The sequence below is a fragment of the Pelodiscus sinensis genome, chromosome 6, assembly GCF_052426305.1.
Source record: "Pelodiscus sinensis isolate ZL-2025 chromosome 6, ASM5242630v1, whole genome shotgun sequence".
NCBI lineage: Eukaryota > Metazoa > Chordata > Testudines > Trionychidae > Pelodiscus > Pelodiscus sinensis.
The window spans coordinates 88,953,070-88,966,363 of NC_143057.1; the positions used below are offsets into that span (position 1 = coordinate 88,953,070).

Genomic DNA, 13,294 nt, shown 5'->3' on the forward strand with positions numbered 1-13,294 from the left:
CTTGCGCAAGAGGGGGAGTTTTGCGCAAAAAGGAGCGGTGTAGATTTGCACAAAAGCCCCTTGCGGAAAAATGGCGGCTCATTTTAAGTATGCAAATGAGGCATGGCAATATTCACCGCTTCACCTCATTTGCATATGCTCTTGCTCAAGAGGGGACAGTCTAGATGTAGCCCATGAGATGAGTGGAGATCACTAGTTCATCTTTCTTACATGAACAAGAGGCTGCTGCACACCATGTTTAGGCCTGGAAAATGTCTGCTTCAAAGATTTAGAGGAACAAAATGGAAAAAAAAATCCAGCAGTTGTTCAGCTAGGATAATCTCAAGAAAGAAAAAACGAGTCTGGGAAGCACACTGAGTTTGAAGAGAATACCCAATATAGAGGAGACACAGTGCAGCTCCAAGAAAGGAAGAATGCTGGTTTTCCGCTTGTCCCAGACAACAGCTCGATAAGCAAAACAGAAAGGGTCAAAGAGCAGATGGCTAGAAGACCTGGTGATCAGATTTAAGGCCTACTGTAACTCCTAAGAGATTTTCACCTCCAACCCTCTGCAACAATCTGCATGCTGTTTTCCAGTGTCGTTGCATCACCTGCTTTTTGAATCTTCATCTGGTATCTGTCCCACAATCGGTTTTTCCTTTGACTGCCCCACCGTTCTGTCCACATGACATGATTTGCCACACATTTAAAACACGACATAATTAGTTTTGCCAGCCATTTGACAATTTGCCACTAATTTGATTCTCTGAAATCCTGATTAACCTTATACTCAAGGCTTAAAAAGTTGCCCGACTTCTAGCAAACATAAAAAAACCCTTGTGCTGCCACCTCTCATTAAATAACCATACCCCATCAAAGTCAGAACCCCTGCAATAGCAAATAAAACAGCTCACTGTTAGTGCTTGCTGTACACTTGATCCAATTTACATTATTAAATATAAAGTTGTTTCACAGTGTTTTAAGATGCAACATATTAGAACTGATCATATAACAAAAAAATATGAAATGTTAGTTGCACTGGTATTAATCTAGCAATATATTGGGAAAAAAATAGCTAGCTGTAAAAAAAAAGTGTCAAATAAAAGCTGATGAAAAATAGTAAAATAAATAATACTATGTTTATCATGTGCCATTTAACCAAGGCTACTCAGCACATTCCAAGCTTTTGTTTTATATTCTTTCACTTGCACTCTTCACAACTTCGTTTTCCCTATAATAGCTTGGGGGGCTAAGGAGAAGGTGGGGAGGAGAAATGCACCATGATCTGCCTTTAGTGTGTTAAACACCATCATATCAGCACTACCACTTCTTTCCCCCCTTTCTTTCATTGTCTTCTCTGTCTGGTCCCATACAATTTGGTTTGCCTTTTTTAAGCCAAATTATTTTATTTGTGGGCAAATAGGCATACAGAAAAGAAAAAAAATATATGTGCAAAGAACAAATCGTGTCAAATCAACTGGATAGCTTTGACAGGATAACAAGCCTTTGATAGGATAACAAGTGACAGATGTGGTCATTCGATAACAGTCTTGCTTGAATTTCTCATTAATAAACTAGAAGAAAAAAAACCTAGATGGAGCTACTATAAGGTGAGTGCATAACTGGTTGGATAACCATTCCCAGAGGGTAATTATCAATAGTTCAAAATGGTATCAAATGGCCCTCTGATAAAAAGGCAGCAGTAGGGGAAGGGGGAGGGTGATGGGTGTTATCATGAAGATTAACTGATGAGCCCAGGCTCATTTGTTAAGCATTTATACTATCACATCCCTACATTTAACGAGTTAACCAATTAAACAGGATTTTACATCCCTATTAGAAGGGCATGACAAGTCCGTTTCCACAGGGATCAGTTTTGGGACTGGTTCTGTTCAATATGTTCAGAGTAATTTAGATAATGGCTGAAAGAGTACGCTTATACATTTTTGGATGACATCAAGTTTTGGGAGGGGTTGCAAGTGCTTTGGAGGACAGGTTTGTACAGTAATTCCTCATTTAACATTATAGATATGTTTCTGAAATGTTTGTGCTAAGTGAAAACATGCTATACGGGGTCAATTTTCTTATTAAAAATAATGGAAAAGGTGGGGGTTGCGTTTCAGGTGGTGGTGGCAGTCAATTTTTTGTTGGTACGCAGTCATCAACGTCGACATTAGATATCTAGCAACACAAGTCACCGCGGTTTGTTAAAACACAAAAATAAACATGTGAGTGAGTGGAGGAGCTCTGTACCACATGTATTCATCTGCTCATGTGTATTAGCACTGTTTTCACTAACTTATACCACTGCACGAAGTAGTCCGCCACTTGATATTTTCATATTATTTCAGGGACGGTCGTGTTATTTGAAAAAAGTTCCCCAAAAAATCATGCTATTGCAAAAACGTGTTAAGAGGGCACGTGTTAAATGAGTAATTACTGTAATTCAATCTGGAGAAATTGTCTGAGATAAATAGGATGAAGTCCAATCAAGACAGATGCAAAGTATTCCCATTAATGCAGAAAGGGATCTAGTAGTCATAGGAAATGATAAGTTAAATATGAGTCAGCAGCATGGCACTGTTGCCAAAAAAGCAAACATCATTCTGGGATGTACTAACAGTAGTGTTGTAGCAAGGCACAAGTAGTAATGCATATCAACTTGCCCTAGTAATTCCACTCTACTCCACACTGAGTAGGCATCAATTGGAGTATTGTGACCAGTTCTGGGTGCCACATTTCAGGAAAGATATGGACAAATCGGAGAAGGTCCAGAGAAGAGCAACAAGAATGATTAAAAGTCTAGCAAACATGACCTATGAGAGATGATTGAAAGATCTGGGCTTTTTAGCCCTAGCTCTGAAGTGCGGCCATGGCGACATGAGCAGTGGTTCAGGCTAGCAGCCCTGCACATGATTCCGTCTAGGACCCTGAAGATGTAGCTGGACACCTTGCCTCTCATTCTGCTTGCACTGCAGGGTCACCTCTATTTTTAGCACATTAGCTCAGTCAGAGCCAGTATAGGTAAATATATACAAGTTGAAAATTACAGCTGCCAGCTCCAATGCAGGCATACCTTGAGCCCTGTCATGACCAAGCCGAGCCCCACCCATCTGATTTATCATTTCACTGAGATGTCAACCCCATACCCCTTCTCCAAAGTGCTTTAGAGCTTTTTCCATCTGCTTGTCACTCAAATACCCCCCAGCTTTCTCCCTTGTTGCCCCTATACACAGGTAGGGTTACCAGGTAGCTTCAGAAAAAATATCGGACACACTTGATCGGGGGGGGGGGGGAAAAGGGACCAGCCAGGAGGGGAGCGGGGCTGGCAGGGGGAGGGAGGGCGGGAAGCAGGGCTGGTGGGAGGGAAAGGGGGCAATGGGGGGGGAACGGGGGCAGCAGGGCTGGCTGGGAGAGGGTGGCCAGCAGGAAGCAGGGCTGGCCGGAGGAGATCAGGGGAGGGGTCGGGGGGAGCGGGACTGGCTGGGGGAGATGGGGAGGGGGAGAACCGGCCAGCAGGAAGCAGAGCTGGCCAGGAGGGGGTCGAAGGGAGCAGGGCTGGCTGGAGGAGGAACCGGGGGAGTGGGGGTTGGGAGGGGAGGAGGGAGGGAAGGGTAGAGAATCGGCTGGCAGGGAGCTGGACTGACCCGGGCACATGCAGATCCCAGGGCGTTGCCTGTCCCACACACGGTCCCGGCAAAGCACAAGCAAATCCGGCTACGACTCCACAACACATTTGAACAGCGCTCGGGAGCATGGACAGGGCTTCTCCTTCTCCCCAAAGCATCAATCCTATGTCAGACGCAACCAGAGGCTCCCAGCGCCAATCGCACCCCACCTCCCAGCCACTTCCCCTGCCAGGCTTCCGTTGGGCGCTGTAGCCAGACACAAAAACCCCATCTTATTTTTCCACGAGCCCCATCTTGTTTCCCCCACCCCCCAGAGAGCAAGAGAAAGGCAGTCAGCCTTTGATGCCCTGGGAACACAGGTTTGCTGCCTGTCCCTGACTCTACCATAAACAGAAACCAGACAGTAAATGGGCTAGCTGACGACCCGGGGCCTCCCGTCGCCCTGATGGCTAGTACCAGTAATTGACACGCCTGCACTGTCCCAGGAGAGGAATCTTCGCCCATCACATACCAGAGGTGCCCATTGTCTGCATTTTCCCAGGTGTAAATTATGCTTTGCACCCTTCGTGGGAAACTTGGCATTCAAAGCCATTTTTCCTAATTGGCCACTTAAGAACAGGAAGAAGCCTACATGACCCAAGGGGTATAAAAAGAGGTTCAGCCGCCCACCCCATTTGAGCTCCAATCATCTATACCTGCTGGCAGGTATTGATTGTCTCCCGAGGTCTGTGGGACGCCCAACCTCGCCCTACTTCTTCCCGAGGGATTGAGAGAAAGACGCTGGCCACGCCAAGTCTGGAACGCAGGGGTGAGAATATATACCTGCTATGTGTCTATTTTGCATGCATTTAATAAGAGCTCAGAGAACCAAAAGGGTTTCATGGTACCTGTAAATGACTTATTAGTGTAATTTCTGTCCTGTCCTTTGTAGTGTCTGTGTTATCTGTAACACAGCAGTAGCATTTAACAACTAAGTTTACCCTGTAACAATAAAATAGTAACTGTTTAAGCTTTAACCTGACTCCTTCAGTTGCTGTAACAGAACCAAGCACAATTTAAAAGAACTTCAGCCGGTCATAAGGGACTCACTGCCCTGACCGTCGACTGACAGGCGCCCAACCAGAAAACCAGAAAATACCGGACACTGTACATGTCCCATATTTTGTTTTGTTTTGTTTGTTTGTTTTACCAGAGGGCCCAAAAACCAGACTGCCCGGTTGAATACCGGACACCTGGCAACCCTATACACAGGAGAAATTCCTTGAAAATAATCCAAAGTCATTACACGTTGAACCTCTCTAGTCCAGCACTCTCGGGACCCGATCAGTGCTGAACCAGAGAATTTGCTGACTCATGGGAGGTCAATATTGTCTAGCAACGTTACCAACACTTCACTGCTTCCTGGGCTCTCTCGAGACGTGTTAAGGGTAAAACAGTTAAATAACAACACAGAACACTGAGAGCCAGGATTAATGGCTATAAAACAAACTTTATGGGATTGCAGGGAACTTGGCCACACGCCATGGTAAGTGGACATCTGGCTAACTAAAATCATGCCAGACCATGGATGTTGCTGGACCAGAGTGCTGACTAGAGAGATTCAACCTGTCCTTTATCCTCCTTCAAGTCCTTAGGCTTATTGTAAACAAAATTCCAACAGAGTGCTACCAGCTAGACAGGTGGTAAACTGAGGTATCAGTTTATTAAACCATAATTTGATGGCTTTTACTGCCACTATGTCCTTCTTTACCCCTAATGACATTTGTTTCATCCACCTGCGGAGTCTTGTCATAACCATACTATATCTCATTGGGCCAGGGATGGTTTTTATTTTAAGACAGTGCCAAGAACAACAAAGCCCAATCCGTGTCCCTACATGTTACTGTGATATGACTACTATTACGAGACAATGCTGAGATTTGTTTTCCAAGACACAATGCAAAATAGTGAGAGCGCCCCAGCATGCATAGGGTAGACAAAACTACATTTGAATGTTTTTTGCCAACACTCCAAATAGTGCAATCTTAATTCTGAGAAACTGAGCTTACAGTTACAGCTGTCCCCGGCGCAGATAAGCATCTTAAATATCATTGAGTTAACAGATATGCTGCTAAGGCAGATGATACAGAACCACTTCCGACTTGGCAAATTTACAGCAACTGTAGAAGCCAAGTTATCATGAAATTCAAATGGCATTTTAAAAATCATTTTAAAGCTGAGTTAGAAAGGGTGATTTTCCCTCCACATCAAAGTGGATGTTCAAAACATTAACTGGAGTATTTGATCTCTAAATTGATAGTGCAGGCACAAAGTCACATACCAGTCATCTGGACCTATGAAATACTGGATTAGGTTTTTAAATTAATAAGGAAAGCTCTCTATTTTTAACAGATGGCGGACTACACAAATATTGGAGAACTATAGTTTGCTTATGGCCTGGCTTCAGAAGTTGCTGAGCACTCAGAAATATCATTGAAATCCTCTCTAAATGCCAGCCCATAATTAATGTCTTAGTTTCCAAAACTGGAAACATAATTTGAAGGTGCATCCTGCTGAGGCTAGGCTGAATTAACTGCTGAAACCTTTGAATATTAAACAGCCCAGAACATGCCTATTCCTAGACTGGAGAGCACATAAAGAAAGCCTATTCTTAAAGCCATCAAACACTCTTAATTTAAAGAGCAATTGTCTTTCTACTGCAAGAAAACAACTACTCTTTGTGTCATTTCTTCCTACTCTTGAACCGTCAAAGCAAATGCAAAAAAAGGGCAGAGAAATTGGCACTGCAGACCCTGACACAGTTTACTATTTCAATTACAATACTTATTTTGTTGGAGACACAAACAGCATTAAACCCTTACTATTAAAAGAAATGGATCTTATGAATGTTTAGTATAAATAAGTAAATGGTCTTCAAAATGTCAGTTTCTTGGCTTATATTCATTTTCTCTCCATTCAGGCTTCCCACAAATGAAAATTTAGTTCCTGTCAAGCAATTCAAAATTATGATGATGCACAAACTCTGGAAAACTAAAGTGACTTAAAAAAAGCTAGTTAAGGAGGAACAATTTGCCTGCATTAGTCAGCCAAACAGACTACAGGCAAGAAGAACAGAACAGAGTTATTTAAACAGCTGATTAAACTGGGAAGCAGCTTTAACCATGTATTTAGGGGCATGCTTTCTTTGTGAAGAGTGCAGTGAAAAAGCCAATGCATCATTGTTTGAGGACCCCTTCTGACTTTCTAAGACCATCTTACTCACAAGAAGGAAGGCAGGTTTGGTGCTTATTCCATAGAGAAACCAACTAGTTCCAGTCCTATGCTATTGAATTATTGAAAATTCAATCCACTCCCTGTTTAAGAAGTAGAAAGATTTTTTTCTATAACCAAAACATAGTTTAGATCTCACACATTAATACGTCAGTGTCAGATTCCCCAAATTGCCACAGTTCTTCAGTACAACCTAGGAATTCTGGTTAATTTTACGAACTTGCTTTATCATTGAATGCCACAGGCCACTTCTGTGCTACAAGAACTATTGCAGCAAAGCTACAGCATAGCCCCCTAATATAGATGCAATCAACAGTGACAGAAGAGTTTTTTTGGTTACAATAGGAGCACCACTTCCTTCAGCAACAGTAGCTAGGTTGACAGAAGATTTGTCTGTTGACCTAGCAATATCCACACTTTGGGTTAGATCAACAAAACTACATGGCTCAGGTTTGTGGATTTTTTCATACCCTTCAGAAACATAGCTATACTGACCATAATTTTAAAAGTACTCCAGGCCTCAATATATGTGGAATCAACCTTGTGGTGTCAGAGTGGAGTCAGGTTCCTCCCAGCCCAGGGACTCTGGAAAGTCACTATCCCTAAATGGCTCCTATTCAAACTGGAACAGTTTGAGACAATGGGTTGGAGAAAACTGAGTCTCTTTGCTTCAGGTAATTTCTCTGCAGGGTGTTTATGGAGCGGAATTCCCCTAGAAGATGAACAAAGAACTAATTTGAGCTCTGAATCTTAAAACACAGAGACAGAGACACTCCTAAGAACTCCCAGGAGGAGCACAGGCACTGGTTCTTGGATGGCAAGGAGATGTCTTTGAAAGCAGGACCATCTTTGTCACTTGACGACATCCAATGGTCTATGTTTTTAATCCAACCAGCACTTAGTTTGTTTTAAAATGTATACTGCTTAGTATTGCATATGAAATACTTTCAAATCCCAATTCATACTAAAGTCTAGAAAATGAGAGGATTCTATATGCAGTTCAACATAGTGGATTTTTATAAAATCAATTATTTGCTGGTTGAATCCAAAACCTAAATTGTTAGAGATCCCGAGGAGCAGAGTTAATAACCCCTGGCTTAGGCACAAAGTCAATGACCAGAACAAGAGAAATATTCAAAGACACACAGATTTTATATAAACTTAACAAAAATGAAAACTGTTTTATCAATACACAAAGTTTATTTTGCATATCCCCATGTCACAGTGATCATCAATTTGAAAAACTTTTTAATTGACACTTTTTTGGTTTATATAATAATATTATATAATACTTTCATATAATACTTTCAGTACAGAATAATTAAAATTAAATAACCAAATACATTAATGTAAAATATTTTAAATAAAATAATTAGCATCAAAATAATTTCAATGTAACAAACCATAGATAAGGAATTTATTTTATTTTATTTATGTGCCATATGAGGAAAGATAAATAAGACTGGAACTTTTCATCTTGGAAAAGAGGAAACTAAGAAGGAATAGAATAGAGGTTTAAAATCATGACGTGGAAAAAGTAAATAAGGAAAAGTTATTTACTTGTTCCCATAACACAAGAACTAAGGGTCACCAAATGAAGTTAATAAGTAGCAGGTTTAAAATAAACAAAAGTATTTCTTCACACAAAGTACAGTCAACCTATGGAACTTCCTTCCAGAGGATGTTGTGAAAACCAAGATTTTAACGTTTAAAAAAAAAACTAACTAAGTTCATGGAGAATAGGTCCATCAATGGCTATTAGCCAGGATAGACAGGAATGGTATCCCTAACCTCTGTTTGTCAGAAGCTGAGAATGGCTAACAGGGGATGCATCACTTGATGGTTACCTGTTCATTTCCTCTAGGGCACCTGGCATTGGCCACTGTATCAATACAGGACACTGGGCTAGATGAACCTTTGGTCTGACATAGTAGGCCATTCTAATGTGCTGTGTTACAACTTTGGTGCCTCAAATTTCAAAACATGGCTCAGGATTCACTGGCTTCACTTGGAGAATATAGGCCAGCGTCCTGTTTGGTCTGAATGGTGTCACATTCTTTTGAACAAGACTGAAAACACTCTTCTCTCCTGCATTTCAGTGCATAAAATTAAGACAAGCCTAGCAACCTTGGTTAAGGGGAACTTTAGAATACCACATTTAAAAAAAGAAGTTTTGGCAGTTACCACAACAGTGAAGGGACATGAATTTCTCCTGTGTGGTTTGTTCAATTTTAACTGCATTTTAAAGAACCTGCAAACTTTCAATCAAGCCCTGCCCTTTAGGGTCAGGGGGGTGATTTCCCACCCTTCTTGGATCTGGACAAGTAGGGAAACTATCCTGTCCAGCTTCTCTCTCCTTGGCACAGGAAGCCCACAGCAACTCTTGTTCATCTCTCTGCTTGTTACCACTAGCCAACTGAGGGTTTCAGCCAGTCTCTCCTTCCCCTTTTACCTTAGTCCTGTTCATTCTGGACTGGAAGACATCAGCTGGCAGCAACCTTCCAAATGCAGGTATCTGGCTCTGTTCTGAGTGAAGCTGCAGTATATGGACTGTAATCTTTCCTAGAGCTGGTTCTGGATGGAGGGGGCGGGGGGGGGGAAAAGAGAGACAGGGAACTTTGCCCCACCTTCTCTGCGTGACTTCAAGTCTTTGTCAACAGAGATTTTCTTCAAATGCAGATTATTCTAAGTGACTGATTCCTTTATCCCCATATCTGCCTTTGACTACATCAAAACCTCCCAAAACCATAAACAGCAAGGACACACGATCAAGGGTAGGCACATGTACCTACACACAACTACCCTTAAGTGGTCAAACTTTTGCAAAGTTTGTGTGTGTTTGTGCGCCTCAGCTACCAAGTGACCCTGAAGAAGAAACTAAATCAGAGTACTCAAGAAAAGTTCTGGAAAAGGAAACCAGCACTAGTTACAGCACCCTGGCTAAGTAGACTGCCAGCTCTCAGAAGTGGGTACTAGGACTGAAGAGGCGGACCCCAAGAGTGTGCTAGAAATTAAAAATCAGAGATTGCGCTGGGATGCTGCTCTGACCAGAGAAGCTTAAAAGCGCAGCCTGCAGAGTATTCAGCATGGGAGCTTGACCAATGCTGTAACAGGAGTTAGTTTTAAGAACTATTTTAGACCAGTCACCCTTATACTTCTGAAATTTTAATTAAAAAGTAGTAAGAGCTCAGCAATGCCTGGGTAGTGTCCTATAGGTAGCCATAAAAACATGATGATTCATAAAAAAACTTGAACAAGGAATCTTTCTTATAAAAGGGTCCCTTTTGTGTGTTTTAGTAGCTCATTTCAACTCCCCGTTTAAACACAAAACTTCAGGGATTGTTCTTCCCCTTTGATTTTGCTTTGCTGTTAAATCCATTACTACACTAGGGATGCAATAAGCTTATCAGTTAAAGTACACGCATTCAGGGCCGGCCCAAGCCATTTTGGCACCCCGGGCAGGCATTGCCACCCCGGGCGCACGGTGCATGCGCGAGCCTGCCCCTCCCAGGTGCGTGGGCCCGCCTCCAGGCACACAGTGCATGCATGCGCCTGTCCCCGGGGCACGCAGGCCTACCTCCAGGGCCAGGCATTCAGTGCATGCGCACTCCTGCCTCCAGGCGCACGCGTGAGCCTGCCCCCGGGGTATGTAGGTGGCCACACGGTGCATGCACTGCCCAGCCACTGATGCTGGTGCACAGCCTGGGGCTGCCCAGGTGGGCCGCGCCTGGCCGTGCAGGGCCCCGCTGCTGCGGGGGGGAAGGGCACTACAGGGGTTAACGCGGCCTCTGCCCCGGACAGCCACTGCAGCCCACCAGGAGCCGGACTCACAGTGCCTGATGGCAGCTATAAGGGGAACCGCGTGCCCCATACAGCTGCCATCAGGCGCCCCCCATCAGTTGGCACCCTGGGTACCTGCCCGGCTCGCCCACCCCTTAGTCCGGCCCTGCATGCATTCTTCCTGCCTCACCCCACTGCGCTCCCAGCCAGTAAACTTTTAGCAGGCTGGCCAGCAGCCTGGCTCAGTCGCAGCTTCCGCCAGGTCCAGGACTTACCTGTGGCCATGGCTTTGCTTTTAAAATGTATTAGGAGCCAGGCAGGCAGGCAGGCAGGCAACTCAGCTCATTTCCAGCTCACACCGGATCTGGGAGTTTAGACCCACCCCGTGGACAGGGGCTGCTGCTACCCCAAGCTGCTGCCTGTGTATCAGTGGCAGCAGCGTGGGGTGACAGGCAGCAGGTCCACAAGGGGATCTGCTTTTTAAAATGGCTCCCATCGCAGACCAGCTCCTGCCTGGCACACCAGGTTGCTGCTTCTGATACAGAGGCAGCAGCGCAGAGTGGCAGGGGCTCCTTGAGAGTGGGGCCAGAGCACATTGGCTGCTGCTCCTGCCCCTGGTGACTACAGAATAGTTGAGTAACCAATAAGAATTCATGAGGTTAATCGACTATTCAGTTAACTGATATTTAACATCCCTACACCACACTTTAATGAAACACCAAACAGTTCCCACAAGAGCCTCAAAATACGAATGTTTGAGGGAACAGAGTTTGTCCTTGAAGACTAGAGTCCATTTTGTTTGCTCTTTCAAATTTCCTTTCATTTTCACAGTCTGGCAAAGGGCAAAACTTCTGTGTTAAGACCACAATGAGGAAATCACAGTAAGACTCTTCCCACCCTTGAGAATTTCCACTAAGGTTATTAGCTGGCTTTAAGACCAGTCTACTGTTCAATCATATCCCACAATGATCCAAAAGAAGCTTGTGTAGTGTTTACTGAAATAGTTTCCACATAACTAAACAGGAGAAAGGCCACTCATCAGTAGTTCTTTGCTCCTTCCCCTTAAGAAACCCAACGGGAACCACAAACAGCTGGAGAGCAGAGACAGGCATTGGCAGAGGGAGGGAGATTATTGGAACTCTGCTTCAAGTATGAGCTGTTGTGAGGATATACCTCAAGTATTATCTAGTATGTGGCTATGACCTTTCGGTTTTGCCATTTATACATGAGGATACATGAAAAGAGCCCCAGCACTCGCTTAGAAATAATTTACCACCAAACCCCATTACTTACCTGCTCTTTCATTTCAGTAGCTACTGTTCTTGACATCATGATACAACAGATGAGCGTGACCAGTATGAAGTAAAGTGCGTACATGAAGCGGGTACTTGTTGATTGCTTTATCTTCGGGCAACATTTGCAGCACAAGGAGCAAGCAGCTGTACCACAGCAACAGGCCAACTACAAAGGCAGAAACAGAGAAAGTTATTCATTCTGTCGGCATCACCTCATTGTAACTGACTAATTAAGCAAAGGCTGCTAGTAGATTTCCTAAGCAGGGCTATAACAAGGGTGGGGCAAGCAGAGCTCTCACCCTGGGTGCATCATAATCAGGGGCGCAAAGATGCAATAAGTAATAATAAGCTGCAAAAGTAAAGAGCGTGACAGATGCTAAACTAAGGAGAGGGGGCACAAATAATATTTTGCCCCAGTTAAAAAATACCTAGTTACAGTGCTGTTCGTAAATACTCCAGAAATAGCCAGTAACCATAGGGGATGCATTATCCTAGGTGTGTGAGTTTCTTTGATTGCCAGTGAAGGGTAAAACCAGAGTGATCTCTAATAATCCCGCAATTAAGGAGAACTTCCTAAAAATGTTTTCTACATTGTTAGGCAGCTACAGATACTGGTCCCCTTCCTCCTATTTGATTCAGCAATACAAATTCATTCTAATGACAACATCCTATCTTCCAAAACACCCCTCCCTCCCCCCCACACACTCCACTGACCTGAAAAAAGTCAAAGGACCTGCACTAAAAGGGCACCAACTGTAATAAAAACAAAGACAAGGTGGCTGAATTTTATAATCTGAGCTGGAGATTAACTTTACCTTACAAAGACTGGGTATAACTGACTCCAGTATCAATACAGTCTAAATCCTTTTATTGAAGGCATTCTGCACTCTTCATTGATGCTCTCTTTTTATTCAGACCTGCTATTTGAGCATATTCCTTTTCCTTATGCAAATACTCAATGTTTTATAGTTATAAAGGCTTTGAGTGCATTAGGGAAGTGTTGATAAGTCATGGTTTGTGCTTAGCAGGAAATCATTTATTCCCTGTTCGAGGCAAAATTTAACATTTCATTCTACATCTAACAATGCCCTATTTCTAGGCCCATGACCTATTCTTTCCATCTGAGAAGCCAAGTACTTACTTATTTTTTAACTCAAACAGAAGCCACATTGACTCTACGGATGTTAAAGACTAGTCGACTATCCTATAAGCAAATGCTTTTGACTAGTCGATGAGTTGATTCCCCCCTCCGCTTGCTGCTTCTATCTGACAGAGGCAGCAAGGGGCGGTAGGGAATTGACTAGTCAACTAGTCCTCAACATCCTTAGTCCTTGCCTGCAG

At 43.5% G+C, this 13,294-nt stretch overlaps 1 protein-coding gene across 3 annotated transcripts in view; it reads right to left on the reverse strand.

Moving 5' to 3' along the window:
* Window positions 1–13,294, reverse strand: part of SERINC5 (serine incorporator 5) — a 63,257-nt gene that overhangs the window by 27,153 nt on the left and 22,810 nt on the right. Inside the window, exons 2-3 of one of the 3 annotated variants that reach the window (XM_075932344.2) lie at window positions 12,668–12,706; window positions 11,952–12,119 (exon numbers count right to left, since the gene is read on the reverse strand). In XM_075932344.2, coding sequence (XP_075788459.1) covers window positions 11,952–12,035 — 84 coding nt within the window. In that variant the 5' untranslated portion in view covers window positions 12,036–12,119; window positions 12,668–12,706. Of the gene's footprint in view, window positions 1–9,330; window positions 10,316–11,951; window positions 12,120–12,667; window positions 12,707–13,294 lie in introns of those variants that run through there. The other 2 variants (XM_006119154.5, XM_089779369.1) reach the window with 2 other exon arrangements.